The sequence below is a fragment of the Rattus norvegicus genome, chromosome 15, assembly GCF_021556685.1.
Source record: "Rattus norvegicus strain SHRSP/BbbUtx chromosome 15, alternate assembly SHRSP_T2T, whole genome shotgun sequence".
In the NCBI taxonomy this organism is placed as follows: Eukaryota; Metazoa; Chordata; class Mammalia; order Rodentia; family Muridae; genus Rattus; species Rattus norvegicus.
In genome coordinates, this window is record NC_141548.1 from 45,708,263 (window position 1) to 45,724,410 (window position 16,148).

Here is a 16,148-nt window from a genome sequence, read left to right on the forward strand (position 1 = left end):
TTCCTCCCTGACAGAGGTCCCTAGAGCACTGTCACTGTCCTGCTGCCTTATTCAGCTTCAAGAGGAGACAGCAGGAGCCAGCAGCTGGGAACAACCGTGGATCATACACTATGGCTTTCGGGCACTGTGGCCAAAGTATTTATTTGATTTCAGATCAGAGGAAGAATCTAGAGCAAACTAGCACTAGAGACAGCAAATAAAGGCATCCCCACAGCACAACGCAGAACTGGTGGGCAGAAGGGGAAGAACGAAACGGAACAGTGTGCCATACCTTCTTAGATCTGTTCTGGAGAGCATATCCTCTGTACCAGCCTGTGCGGGGTAAGAGAGGGGAGAGAACAGAAATCATTTTATGCTTTCTGAGAGGACAAAAAGGCATCAGTAACACACACTCACATGCTCTCTCAGCAATCCGCAGCTGAAAACCAAGAGATGACTATCAGTGAACCTACAATAGTGGTTCTCAACCTGTGGGTGGCAAGTGCTTGGGACCCTTTAACGGGGGTCGCCTAAGACCACAGGGAAACACACATATTTACATTACAATTCATAACAATAACAAAATTACAGTTTTAAAGTAGCAATGGAGATAATTTTATGGGGGAGGGGACCATAACTTGAGAAACTGTGTGATAAAGGGTCCCAGCATCAGGAAGACTAAGTACCACTTGCCTTAGACTGTGAACTATCCTGTTTCTTACACAGTAAAGATCGATTTTACAGCCATATTCTCTTATTAGCCAGAAGACTTAAACTTTGCACGGAGGAGGCTGAGAGATGACTCAGCAGTTAGGAACACCTGCTGCTCCTGTGGGGGACCTGGCCTGAGCTCCCACATACTGAGATGACAGTTATGCACCATACACCACACCAAGCTTTAATTCTTCTGTAAAGTTTCACTAAGGTATTTATATAGAGACATTTTCTCATTTGTCGTGGACTACACAACTTAAGGAGTCCACAGACAAGTATAAAATGACTAAACACTTGGGTGTTGTTGTTGCTGTTGTTGTTTTTATAGCCATGGCCGCCTAAGACATCAATGTGCTCAGTGGTCATCTTGCCTCGGGAAGTCTACTGTAAACACAATCATGTAAATAGACACAATCTGTAGTTAGAATTTCAGGCATCTGCCAGTAGGCCTCTAGAGCTCCCTCATGTTTGTTATATAAGATCAATCAGAAAATAGTCTCATACTCTGTTTTTACATGTTACAAGAAGAAGATTGAGCTAATCTATTTGGGTACAGAGTAATGTTTTCACAAATTTTAAATCATCAGTGAAACTCAAAAAATTTAAAGAATTTGCTATATGTTGGAGAGGGGGTGGACAGGTGGGGCTTTGGTATGAATTATAGTCTGCATCATGGTTGAGAAAACACTGGTCTCACTTTAGGAAGCCAATGTGCAAGAAATCAAGTTAAGCTGGAATACACCTCCCATGACTCAAGGGTTTACGGTCCTCTGTATTCTTGACTCTGCTAAGATATGAAAAACAGTTTTGGGCAGATGGCTGGCTTCAACATCACCCTGGATCAAGGGCAGAGCAGGAGGCCACGCTGAGAAAGAGCAGGTGAGGACATTTTTACTTTTCAGGCCCTATAAAACCAAGAAGTCACAAGACAGACTGATCCACTTACCAAGAAGAAGGTAGCTTGCATGTCTATAAATGGAGTTCCACACGGCCACTCATCACAAAATTATGCTTCCTAAACAGGTCATCTGGGGGTTGGGAGGGGGGATATCCATATAACCTTCTAAGAGCTTGTCTCTAGAATCACAGTGTATGTATAATTGCTAGGAAAAATGAACAAAATTATGATTCTAGACTTGTCCCAGTGAATACTCATCTTCTTTGGCAGCAGGGACGGTAGGCACCTAGTCTACAGCTGTGAGTTTGATGGTATTAATGTCTGTCAGAGCTAAGAATGCAACTACTAATGCTTGCTACTAACTCCAAAGGCTATGACCATGGTGCACAGTTGTTTGCAAGCCCTATATTATAAAACTGGGTTGTAATACCAACAAGAACAGTTTTCCTATTATACCTCAACACCTAATATAAAATCATAATTAAAGAGTTTGCAGTTGTCATAGTTTGTATATGCTTGGCCCAGGGAGTGGCACTATTAGAAGGTGTTTCACTGTGGGTATGGGCTTTAAGACCCTCATCCTAGCTGCCTGGAAGTCAGTACTCTGCTAGCAGCCTTCAGATGAAGATGTAGCACTCTCAGCTCCTCCTGCACCATGCCTGCCTGGATGCTGCCATGTTTCCACCTTGATAACTGGACTGACCCTCTGAACCTGTAAGCCAGCTCCAATTAAATGTCCTTATAAGAGTTGCCTTGGTCATGGTGTCTGTTCACAGCAGTAAAACCCTAACTAAGGCAGCAGTTAACCTTCAGAACACATTGCAATGCAAACAGACAGTAAAGGGTGTATCAGGAAGTAGTCCTTAGTCTCAGCAGAGAACAGGGAGAATGAAATGGCAGGTATGTTCTTAAATTATCAGGTAATTACAATGAGAACAACAGGCCAGAGGGGGAGTCTGAGCTACATTTTAATGAAATAAATCCCCCAAAAAGTAAATTACAACTACCATGACAAAATGGGTTGGGCTTCTGGAGTAAGAAATCATTTCAGTGTCTCGAGGACTGCCTCAGTCCAGGATAAAAACATCTCCTCTCATTGGAAACTATCAAAGTTGTTAATTCCATGGGCAAACTGGCTCGGTGTATCTAGCTCTATGTAATCTTCACTGGTCAAGACTCTACCATCTGCCCACTTCATTCACTTGTCCAGGGATGGTGCTGTGTATTTTGTAGCTACCACTTAACAGTGTCCCTACCTGGTTCTTTTTCCTCTGTGGTAGTTCAACAAATATTAACTGTGGAGAAGAGTTGTTATCACATAGATTCATTAAATGAGCAGAGCTGAGAATGCAGTGCTAAGAGCATGCACTCAGAGAGCAGTGTCTGGGGACATGGGTATTTGATTAGATAAGATGATCAAAGACAGATCAGTCTAAGAAACTGAAAGGATTCAGGAGGGCAAAATGACTGGGAAACAAACTTCCCAATAGGAGCAAATCTAATGAGAAGACCATGAGGCAAGAACTCTGCCCAAAGACAGAAAAAGCTCAAAGTGAGAGAGGGTGACTGGGAGCAGGAAGCATAGGTCAGACAGGAGTGTGGGCCACCGTCCCGGGCACCCATTAGACTCACCAGGGAAACTTATTTTACTTGGTTCCTGAGCAGCCAGGGTAACTTACTGATGCCTGGGTCACCTCCCCAATATTCTTCATCAAGCTCAGAATTAGTGCTTCTCAAAGGATCCCTGGTGACACTGAATAATTGGCAAAAGTGTCACCCCAGGCAAAAGTATCAAATACCGTGTGAAACCCGAGCCTTAGCCTAAGTAGGACAGCAAAGAGTAGAGGAGAGAAGAATGCTTAACATCATCATGTCCTGTGCAAAACAACAAAAACAAAAACCAAAACCAGACAAACGAAAACAGTCGTTCTGGATGCTACACAGGAATGGACGAAGGGAGGTGAGAAGCAGCAGAAGCGGGGAGGAGACTCGTGGGTACACTGGAAAAAGGGGAAGCAATGAGAAGATGACCAAGGCTATATTTAGAAACAGCTAGAATTGCTCATGGCTTCACTAGCAATGGGCAAACAGGGAGGAAGAAAGGGTGTTTGGCTCCTGGGCCTATGCAAGTGATGCATAGAGGTTTCCTACCCTACGATATGGGAAGATTTAAACAGGGAAAGCCTTGGAGAATGGTAGAAGGCACATGCAGCATACCCTGACCCTTAGGCTTCCCTTCCTGAGCAACTGAGTCCTATAGGTATGACGTGGAACTCTAGCTATGTGTAATGGGGGACGGGAAATCAGAGGGGTCAGACCGGCATGGCAGCTCAGAGCCCAAGTAGGATCACAATGATGAGCGTCATTTAATGGCGACCTTGTCACTGAGAGGGAATCGTTTCTGTCAAATACCAGGATATGAAACAAAGGTCAGCCCAGAGAGAATCAGGATGAGAGGGATTAAATCTAGCAAAAACATGTGACCAGGACCCTGCCTTTTACCACCAGAACCACAGAGGCACAGTAATCCAAACAACATGTGTTAGAAATGAACGGCTACAATGGACCTACCTATATTGGGTTACCAACATTGGTGAGGCATATATGAGGGGCTAGGTTGTGATCTTCCATAGCAACAGGTTAGTTAATGGGGTGGAAGATGGAAATGCTAATTCTTAGTTGGATAAAAGACTAGAAAGAGTTCTTTGGAAAGAACTGAAATGTCTCAGAAATGAGGAGGAGTTAGAAGGAACTGATGGTTTTCATTACAGACTAGTAAAAATAACTAGGGACAGAGACATGGCTCGGCGTTTAGGTTACAGCGCCTGCCAACAAGTCTGATGACCTCAGTTCAATCTCTAGAACCCACATGATGGAAGGAGGGAACACACTCTGGCACCTTGGCCCGTTACCATCACATACATGCTGGGACACATGCATGCCTAGACAAATAGAGAGGCAGGAGGGCAGGCAGGCAGGCAGGCAGACAGACAGACAGACAGACAGACAGACACACGCAATTTAAAATATAATTTAAAACTTTCTAAATGTTTAAAGTTATATGTCTTTACAACTGGTATAATTTTCAACTGACAAAAATATGGATAACTCCAGGCAAAGGTAAAATTAAAACAACAGGTAAGTCTATTTTTATAGTGTGGAGCTGGCTGAAGAGGGAAATAAGACAATGTGTATAGGGAAGCTGGGGTGGGAGGGGTCCTAAGATGGTGTGGAGGTTTGAACACGAATGCCCCCATAGCTCATGAGTTTGAATGTTTCAGTTTGCAGCTAGTTGACTATTTGGGCAGGATTAGGAGGTGTGGTCTTGTTGGAGGAAATGTGTCACTGAGAGTGGGCTTTGAGGTTTCAAAAGCCCATGCCTGGGCCAGTCAGTCTCAGTCTGTGAATGTGTCTGTCTGTCTCTCTGTCTTTATCTCTGTGTGTCTGTCTCTGTGTCCCTCCCTCCCTCCCTCCCTCCCTCCCTCCCTCCCTCCCTCCCTCCCTCCCTCCCTCCCTTCAACTTGTGGATGAGATGTCAGCCCTCAGCCACTGCTCCAGGGCCTGCCTGCTCCCTGTCATGATGGCCATGGACTTACCCACTTAAATTACAAGCAAGTCTCCAGTTCAATGGGGTTTCACCTCCGCCTCCCCACCCCCGAATTAAGTTGCTTTGGCAAAGATATCTCATGACAACAATGGAATGAGTAACTAAGACAAGTAGATTAATTCTGCTTGCATTTCCTGTTGACATGCACTTGTCAAAACTCATTGAATTATATCTTAAATCTAGTGAGTGTTACGGAATTATACCTTTCATTTTAAAAGATACAATTAGATACCACCATATACCCACTAGAATGACTATGGTCAAAAAGACTGACTGTGCCCACAGTTAGCAAGGGTTAGGAGTAACTGGGCCCTTGTGCTTGCTGGTTCTGTCAGCCTGACACAAATCTAGACCTATCTGAGAAGAGAGAATCTTAAGTGAAAAGAATATCTCTGTAAGATTGGCCCATGGGCAAACCCCTGTGAAATTTTCATGAGGGTGAGCTCAGCTCACTGTGGGTGGTGCCACCCCTGGGCAGGCGGTTCCAAGTTGTGTAAGAAAACAGGCTGCAAAATCCTGTAAACAGTGTTCCTCCATGGCCTCTACAGTCCGTTCCAGCCACCAAGTCCCTGCCTTGAGTTTCTCTCCTGACTTTTCTTCCATAATGGACAGTGGTGTCTTAACAGAAGATGACATAAATCCTTCCCTCCCAAGCTGCTTTGGGTCATGGAGTTTGATCACAACATAAACCCCCAACTACAACAATTCTCTTTAACCATGTTGATAATTTCTTCTAAAGTTACACATATCCTACCCTTAGTAATACTCCTATGCCTAGGAATTTACTCAAGGTAAATGGGAACTTACACTTGGAAGAATGCTTTACAAGAACCCTTACTGATTCTTTAATTCTTTCAAGCTGAAGGCAGGATTCAATGAAAGGCACACACAGCAATGTCTAAATGAACAAACCACGGCACGTTTCTGTAACGAGTACTACTCAACAAGACATAAAAGTTCCCTAGGTAAAACCTTATGAGTGAGTGAAGGAATCCAAACAATTGACATGTATAACGCCACTAACACAGGGTTGACTAGCAGGTAGAAATAATAATTGGTAATGAGATAAGAACCAATTGGTTGGGGCATTATATGTAAGAGAGAAGCTCGGGACCCTTGGGATGAGGTATACAAGCTTTGTCATCTGATAAGACCTATTCTACTGTGTATCTAGGTGCATTTTGCAGCATATAAATTTTGCCCTGGTATCTGATGTCTTTAAAGGAAAGAGAAAGGAAGGAAAAATTATCTAGTGAGAACTACTCTACGAACTAATCACTCATATGTGGTTGAGAACTTTTATTTGCCACCACCTATAAAATGAGTTTGAGTTGGGTATGAAAAATAAGACACCTTTCTCTGTGGCTTTACTTTTGCCTTGTGTCTCATCAATGACATTATCCATCCTAGTTACTCCCGGCATGCTCCCAGATTGATTTCGAATGAGTTTGTACTATTCTAGATGTTCCAGTGCGGACCGCAATTCGTTTATTCAATCAGCATGTTAGGAAACCAAGACATGGGGTTTTTCCCCTGCCCTACTTTTTACTTTATAATGCAAAGGAGGAAAACCAAGAGAGCTCACAGTTACACAGAAACAACATTTCAAGCAGGGATTCACATCAAGAAGGAATAAAAGCCTATGAGCGGACGGAAAGCTGACTTCAGCAGATGAAGGAAAGTGTGGTTGAAAGGATCTCTGAGGAGACCCATCAGGGCTGAGGTTTATACTGCTCATGTGGCCGTTCATTCATTATACATAAAACGCTTCTTGAAGTGGATGCATCATCTTTAAGGAGGAAGGGAACAGATCCATAAACAAGCAACCAAATACAAAGGGTCTTTTAATGGAACTGATGGGAGACTCTGGTTCACAAAAGAGCGTGTTATTAATGTGCTCCAGACTCAGGCAATTACTGGGGAATGCTGAAGACATTTCGGGCATCGAAGAATGGTTCAATGTGTGACTTACAGAATGTTCCTCACAAGCACCATCACAAGATAAGCGTGCTCTCCTGCTCATGCACATATAAAACATCAATAAATTATGTTTATCCTCTCAGAAATGAAAAGCCAGGAAACAGGGAGGGAGCTGCTGTTTATAGCGTCCACATGACACAGGGGGGCAGAGAGGAGGCAGCAGCCACACAGGAGGAGCAGGTGCTAAATCCTGTTGTTTTTCCTTTAACTGTCTCAGGCTAGCTAGCTTAATTAGGGGCCAGAGTCAAAGGTTGCACCCCTGTGGACCAGGTAAACATGTCAGTTTCCAGGGCCAGAACCCAGTGAGCTACCCTTCAAAAACAGAGACTTCCCTGAACCTCCGGGGATCCTGAGCCAGCTGGGTGCCAGCCCTCACCGGATGGAGAAAGTCTCAGTATGAAATCGCTCATTACAGAGGACAGTGGCCCACCTTCATCCGTCCCTGCTGCCTCCCAGTACCCTGAGTCTCAGCTGTTTACATGGAAAGGCACAGGGCTTTCACGAATAAGCTGCAAAGTTAAAAAAAAATTCAAAGGATGTAATAATAATACCAGAGGTCAATGCCATTCTGTTGCTTCTTTGCTCAGGATAAATCCATCAGCCTTTTGATAAGCAAGGACAACAATGGAAGCTTGAGTTTGAAGGATTCCAAGCACCTGAAAGCTAACAGCTACATAAAAATAAATATGCAATCTGCATAGGTAAACACACGGTTGTTTGTTTGTTTGTTTACCCCTTACATCAAGCTGCCACCATGCCTTGCTGTGAGGACAGCAAACTGGACACTCAGAACTCAGTCTTTCAGACGAGGCAACCTTAGTCCTGGACCTGATCAACATGAGAAATACACATGCTATCTGATCAAGAAACACTATTGCTTTCTACTTTAATTCCATTTTTGTTTTGAGACAGGGCATCATTTAGCTCAGGCTGGCTTAAAACTTGATATGTAGCCTAGGATAGCCTCGAACTCCTGAGCATCCTGCTTTGGCTTCCTGGAATTGCAGGCATGCTCCGTCAAACCCAGCTTCAACTTTCTTCTTTTAATTTAATTTAGTTAATTAAATCTGTTTTGACAATTTCATGCATGGATATAATGGATCACTTTTGCTCACTTTTTACTTTTTATCGTTTTTAATTATATATGTGTTGTGTGTGCATGTAGGTCTATGAATGTGAATACAGGGGTCCAAAGGTCAGAGGCATTAGTTCCCTCGTAGCTGCACTTCCATTTCTGAAGCCACCTGATGTGGGTACTGGGAAGCAAAAGTGTTTCCTGGAAGAGCAGTACGTGTTTTAAGCCACCGAGCCATCTCTTTAGCCTCTTCAACGTTTATTTTAAAGTTAAAAAGAATTCTTGTTTGCAGAGCCTGGCATGCATCAGACACTCAGGAAACATCTGGTGCTTATGTTAACGACAACACAAAGTCTCTTTGGCCTCGATTAGACGATTGGATGGAGTGTGAAATAGTCTGTACCTGCAAACCACACAAATGTAATGTGAGAGTGGGTAGAGCTGGCAGGACTGTCAGCGACGAAGTCTTGCTTCCCTCACTAATAGAACATGCTGGGCTCTGGAAGTCACTACCAATCTAATACCATAAAGCATCACTCTCTTAAAAGCCATTCTTCAATAAGATCGAATTCACACACACCCTTGCGTTTATGGCCATTCCAGTATAAACTCTAACTCTGGCTATAAACACCAAGAAGATTTTTTTTTCTGCTTACCTAGAACAGAGGGTAACAGAAATCAGAAATCTCTATTTTCTACTAAAAGTAACTCCATAGACAAGCAGAGAGATCTGCTCCAGATGTTAGGATACCTCCAGAAGGAGAGCCAAGTCACAGTGAACAGACAAAAGGTGACACATCCAAATGTGTCCAGTGTCAGAAAAGGGACATGCCTTGCCTTGGGGGCCATCACAGTACTGTTCCAGGTGGATCAACGTGTTCACTCTGATTTCCATGTCCTTAATCCTTAAGTGAATCTTGGTCCACTTGGGGACCCGCTCTCTACAAATCATTTTTTTCTTTCTTTACAAAAGGCGAACGGCCGGGCAATCAAGGGCACGGGCAGAGTACAAGGAGCTTGTCCTACTACTCCGTGCCTCTTTCCCATCCCTTGATCTAGGCAACATCCCTGGAGAGCAAAATCAGCTGGGCAGGTTGCTGCTGGGAGCATTCCTTTGAGGCATTCCAGAAACTTCTTTTGTTTCCAGGTTCTCTTGTCTCTGTAGATTCACAGGCAACTGCCCAAATGGGTAAATGCCAAGTCCTTGTGCATGGTGGCGAATGGAATGAGGGTACTACTCAGGAAAGAGTTGTAAATTCTCCATCAGAAGGCTGGACAGACACATGTGTCCAAATAACATGTTAGGATGTATTTCAGGAGCATATTCAATCCGTATCTTGAAAGAAAAAATAGAAGGCATTCTCCATTGTAGAAGGCTTCATCTAAAGGCTGGGGGATAGCTCAGTTAGTAAAGTCCTTCCCACACAAGCATGATGACCTAAGATCCCTCCAGAGCATCCATGTGAAATGCTGGCAGTGTACCAGTGTACGCTTATACTATCAACACTGGCAGAAGACAGAGGTAGCCAGCCAGCCAGCCCACCAGCCAGCTTAGCCTAACTGGTTAGTCTCATATCCCAGCGGATATCCTGTCTCAACAAAGGTGGGCATTGATAGAAGTTGCCGCCTTCTTTCAAATGTATGTGTGCAATTATACCTCCCCCCCCACATACCACATGCATATCCACATGCACACACACACCCACACACACCCCACACTTGAAATCCACGTTCGTTCTGAGAGAAGACATTTCAATGGCTCTAAAATCTAATTAAGGTCTCTCTCTCCTAAACACACTCCTACTACCACACGCTGTCTTTATAAAAACACAGTTCAGGAAAGGATGTTCCCAGAGGTGTGATTGATGACAAGCTGCACTGAGGATAAAGGTCAAGCAGATGTGGGAATCGACCACGCCCGCATGCACCCTCATCAAAACACCATAATGCCTGACCTGCTTCTCAAGCCATAGCCAAAAGTGTGCACGGAGAGCTTGTAGACAGATTCCGAGCTGCTGGGCTCAGTGCCATTTATTTGGAAAGGCAGCTGTTTCTATGACTAGGTCACAGTGACAGTGTGGATTAAGAATTATAACAAACCTCCCAGGATCTTGACAAAGATGGCAATAGAAGTGTTACAGATATATGGAGGAATCTAATGCACCTTTCATCTAGTAAATTTGAAGCACTTGTGTGTGTGTGTGTGTGTGTGTGTGTGTGTGTGTGTGTGTGCGCGCGCATGCACTCATGCTTTTTGTTGTACAAATTGAACATTCCTTTAAAAAATCCAAAATGCAAGGCTCTAAAATTCAAAACTTGCTGGACTCTAGAATGAAGTCATAAGTAAAAAAAATTACACTCCAGACCATGGGACAGGTTCCACTCAAAAGGTAGATACACTAAAAGAAATACTCTATAAAATTACCTTCAGGTTTTGTGTAAAAGGTATATATGACACACAAATGAATTTTGTGTTCTCAATTGGGTTCCCAGAATGTTTTATGATATGTATGTAGTATGGAAATAAAACAAAAAATTAAAGCAAAATCCTCTGCTTCTAAGAGTTCTAGATAAAGGACGCTCAGCCTGCATATGAGAATGGACTTTCTGATTTGGGTGGAGTTACACTGGCCTTGTTCCATACAAAAGTGACATGTAAAGAAAGGGAAGCCTTGAATGTCCACCCTTCTTACTCCTTTCAAAGTTCCAGGGCTGCCCCCATCCCTAACTCCTGTCCAAATATTTATGTTAGTCTTTAAAACTTACTTTGAATACAGAGCTTCACTCTGTGATTGCCTCTCAGAGCCCAGAACACCTTTGAGACACCATTTTACTTGGCGATCTTAGAGTGCCTACTAATATCAGCCATCTGTGCTCCTGAGAACGTGAATGGTTTATAGAACCAATAAATAGTCAATCAATGGATATGAACTCGGCACAGAAAGCCAAGGCCAGAAGTACAGCAGGTCCTGGGCTCGAAGCCATGTGTAGTCACATAGATTAATCACAGGAAAGAAACACTCTGTGGTGACTAGAAGCTGACACCTTATGCTTATAATGTAATACTCATATTTTTCAATGCACTGCTCTCTAATTGATCACTTCCAAGTCAATGAGTCGCTGGAACATTTGAGACACTGTGACAGCTGAAGAGCCTTGTCCAGGGACACTTAACTCAGCCGAGAGTGAACTCCCTAATCTAACACAGTCTTCCATCGGTCTCTTCCCCCTGTGCTCTCAGCAACATCACCGTCTTCTCCCCATAGTGAGCGTCTATTTTTGTATTTACTTTCTTGTCTTGTCTGTCTGTCTAGGCAAACACTACGAGAGGCAGCAGCTGGCTGGTTTATCATTCATTGGACCAGAGGTGACATCTCCTGTGCTTAAATGTACTGGGCACATGGTAGGTGTGGAGCAGGTGTGGCTAAGAATTACAAGGGGACTGTAGCTGAGGGCCCAGTGTCTCTGTCCACATTCTCACAGATCTGGGGCAGAAAAGAACATTGATGGGGGAGGATGCGTGCTTTGTACCTTCCAGGGTCTAAGAAGCAAAGCAGCAGCACCAACGATAGGCAGACAGGTGCCAAAGAGGAGGGACAAGGGGCACTGGCTTCAGCTAGCATTCTCTTCTCTCACAGTCTCTGAAGACAGACAGCTCGGGGAACTACAAACGAGAAGCAGTGCGCTGCCTCTCTATCAACTCCCTTCCTTCTTTCTCCTTTAAGTAACATATTAAGCTGGGGTCAAGGGTGGTCACAAGATCCAGGGGACAATTGAGAGTGGCTCTCTCATTAAAGACTAAAGTCTAAAGTCAAAGATTAAGCAGTCTTGGAGTGTCTCGAACATTTAAATACAGAGTCAGAATATGAGAACAGAGCAGTCATGGCTCCTGGTGTCTGCCTAAGGGAAACCAACACACACATCCTCACAAAACTGGCCTGTGAGAGTTCACAGCAGCATCATGGTTGAAAGATCTAAACAGCTCCGATATATCCATCTGATCATCTGACGATGTGTGGATGAGCTGTGGTGTGTCCATGCACTGGTGCTAACTGAAAGAAAAGGAAATGGAGTACTAATGCTTGCTATAATGTGCAGAAACCCTGAAAACACTGCACTAGTCAGAAGAAGTCAGCCACAAAGCCCCCCACACACTGCTTGGCTGCATTACTATGAAAGTCTAGCACAAACAAACTCACAGAAGCAGAAAGCAGGTATGTGTTTGCCTAAAGCCAGGCAAATGCCTGACAAGTGGAGGGGATGGGAGTAATGAAAGTAGACCGTGATTGGCAGTTGCTCAACTCCCTGTATAGTAACGCTTAGTAAATAACCCCGGAATCGTAGATTGTGTGTTGGCAAACTGTGTGGCGTTTGAGTTGAATCTTAATAAAGCTTCTGTTTCTGATTAAAAACAAAAGCATATGCACTAAGCAAATCCTCGTGCGGCTGTAGAGGGCAGCAGATCTCTTACCTCACCTGCATTCATTCGAGGCTTTTGCTGAGGGCCTACAGCATGTCAGAAGTTATGCTGAGCACCTGGAGGTTAAGCAGGAGACAGCTGTGACTCTGCTCTTGGGGACTAACTCGTGGAACCAGCTGGCAGGAAGCAGCCATGGAGAGTCCTCAGTGGCATTCTGTTGTGGGTTGTGGGCTGAAAAATGTCTGGGAGGACTCAGCTCCATGCCAGAACAGCACACAGATATCAGGTATGCTTGTCTCAAAGGTGGGGTAGGGCAGAATGCAGAGAGGGAGAGTCCCCACATCACCAACAGGAAGCTGCAAGATATAAACCCCCGGAGGCCAAGAAATGGTGCCAGCCTTGCCCTGGCATTCTCTCTGGCAGCACCATGGGCGTTTCCATTCTGTTTATTTGTTTAAAAGGAAGATGGGAGCAGGGAGGAGGAACGCACACAAGTCATTGCTCGGCATTTCCTGCAGGTCTTATGTTTGCAAAGCACTCCTGCCCTGGAGTCTTCAACTGCCTGAAGTAAAAAAGGAATTCAAGACTCAAGCCAAGAACTCAAAGTACTAAGATACAAGAGCCTTCCCCTGAGTGTTGGACACGGCAGGCACTGTTTAAAAACGAATCCAGTAAAAGAAACACTATTGGGAAAAGAAAAATCCAATGTCAAAATCCGTGTGAAACTGACATGTCACTTGGAGTTATTCACTCTCTATGTGTTCTGTTTCCTCACTTGCACCAGGACACAGGTCCACTTTGAAAACCCAGTAGGTGACAACCTTCTCCAAGAGCCCAGCATTCTGCGACTGACATTCAAATGCTCCATGGTAACAAGTACAAGAGTTCTTCTTGCTGGCTGGGCCTGACCATCCCCATCATGCAATGCCAATGAGGCTTTCTGGGTGGTGCTCACTGCATGCAGCACTTCCTGTAGGCACACTGGACAGAGCTGCAATACACTAGGAGCACCTTGGGCTGGGATTTGGAGGCTCAGTTACACAGGATTGGAAACAGATGGGATTTCTGTGTCCGTTTCATGTAAGTACCCCATGAACATCCCTAATCCAAAACTCCAAAATCCAAAACGCTCCGAGAGTCGACATGTTCTGAGCACAGGCGTGATCTCACAGGTATGATCTCACAGGTGGACTACATGCAATAGTAAAATTATTTAGAACACTGTATAAAATTATCTCCAGGCTATGTGCAGAAGACATATGTGGAAAAAAAGGAGATGAATTTACATCTAGGTACTATGCAGTATTTCACTATGCATATTCCAAAATCCAGAACAGTCTGAAAGCATAGACTTCCAGTCCCAAGCACTCTAGATAGGAGATCCACCAGACAAAGTATAAGAGTGAACGTACTCAAAACCACTACTAATACGGACTCTGTGAGAACAGCGTGCTTCAAATAGCTACCACAAAATATATTAGAGCCACATTAAAAACTTTCCAAACCAACCTCTTTTGAGAAAACAATCTTAAGAATGCATTTTGGGGGTGGTATTAACTTTATGTCACATCAACATCAATACTCTATTCTTCTCTGATGTGATCTATAGGGCAAATAGGAAGCCCTCCCCCTCCTCACCACCCTCAACACACACACACACACACACACACACACACACACACACACACACACACACACCCCACAAAGAGAGAGAGACACAGAGACGAAAGAGTTTTCATGAAAAGAGGGAAGAATTTCCACCCAGCACTTGTGGTGGCTTCTTGCCTGGGGCATTTGCTGATGTAAGAAAGGATGCCGGAGTGGCTTAGAGTAGCATTTCTAAGGACCTTATGGGGCCAGCAGGACAAAAATTAGAGAGTTGAGCCTCACAATGAGTTGGCTGTCATTTCAGTAAGGCATAAAGCTTTAGCATGGGTGAAGACAGTGATAAAAGGCTTAATAAGCAGGGCTTCAAATGAGATGGTTAGCACAATTCTAAAACAGTAGGCATATATATGGTAAAAACAGGTTTGAGACTGTATAGAGCGAAAAGATTCCCGTCTCTACAGAGACAGAAACTACAATCATGGTGAAGAACTCAACACAGTAACCAAACAAGGCAGACAAAAAGTTAGCACCCAGCAGCCTGAAAAACAGGTACAAGTAATCTGGATCCAAATGTCACCATGGAACTTAGTTCTCAATGATCCTTAAGCATATACTTCTTTAAGCCCACGTGGAAGGTATCAAAGTTGAACGTGTGCTTTTTACTTGCACAGTGGAAAAGTATGTCCACAAACAGCACAGTATTTGCTTACCTGCCCCTCTAACAAAGGACTGATCTAGTAAGGTCTAAGAGGACTATGGTTTCCAGACACAAGAGTCCTGAAACATGTACATCAGGTGTCATAAGCAGAGCCCTAACGCATGGCTAGTGAGGTCCGAGGGTGATAGTTAAAGCAGGAACACAGCTGGAAGAGTCCACATGGCCCTCCCCGTCTACTTGCTGCCCATGGGAGCCTAACAGCTACAGTGGAGCTGTATGGAATGGAAAGCAAAGCCTGGTGTAAGGACCCATGACAGCAGCGCCCCATGCAAGCCGGCAGATGAACTTGCTTCATCATTGCCAAATCCTGCTTCCTTTTCCCCTAGGCTTCCCATCTTTCCCTCTTCTTGAATCAACCAGTCTTAACCTGGAGATCTGCACAGGCTTGTAGGTGACACTGTCCCAGAATTTACCAATGCAGAGTGTCTTTCCCAATAAGCTTGGCTCTAAGGGGAAAAAAATCTTCCTAGCTTCCTGTCGCCATCTCTTAATCCTAACTTTCACTGGGTTGCAATGAACTGGGCTCAAAAGTTTGTTCTCTGCCTTGCTCTGGAGCCTTAGTGGCTTGGATATACTTTTGTTGTTCCAGGGTTTGGGACTAGAGATGTGGATTCCTGGAGGAGGTCTCCTAGGATGGGAGGTAGATGCAGGCATGCTCTGTGCTTTGCACAGTGTTAAGAATTGCTCTGGTTGGACAGAACCGCTTCCCAAGCCTAAGCTAACTGGAGGAAACAGACACACACAAGCAGGACCTGCCGTGATAGTCCTGACCTAATTCTCTCAGAGAGTCTCGGTACTACCACAAAGCCCTGCCCTCATTCTCCCCCAACCTGGAAATGCTAGGCACCAAATAGAAAAAGACAGCCCCGAAATGGCGATGCTTCCTGCCATCTACCACAGGCCTGATGCTCTGAGTCTGTGTGTCTCCCTAGCCATCTCTGCAGTTAACTCTTCTGCATCCAGTGGCAAAAATCTTGATTCTGGTGTCTGGGCATACCCACATTCCCATGAGCTGGCTGTGTTGAAAAATACCCTCTGTACAGGACTGTGTGACTTTAGGTACTTCCCAGACTTTCAGGATTGGCCCCGCAGCAGGAAGAGTAGAGCACAGGGATCCTAACACTAAGTGCTTACTAATGACCTCCTATT

General features: G+C 44.4%; 1 protein-coding gene across 3 annotated transcripts in view; it reads right to left on the bottom strand.

Moving 5' to 3' along the window:
- Positions 1–16,148, bottom strand: part of Dock5 (dedicator of cytokinesis 5) — a 178,967-nt gene that overhangs the window by 111,438 nt on the left and 51,381 nt on the right. For 2 of the 3 annotated variants that reach the window (XR_015638031.1, NM_001372012.1), the window contains exon 3: positions 272–312. The exons of the other annotated variant lie outside the window; for it this stretch is intronic. Coding sequence is in view for 1 of the 2 variants with exons in the window: in NM_001372012.1 (NP_001358941.1) it covers positions 272–312 (41 nt within the window). In the remaining variant the exon portion in view is untranslated. The remainder of the gene's footprint in view (positions 1–271; positions 313–16,148) is intronic. 3 annotated transcript variants of the gene reach the window in all.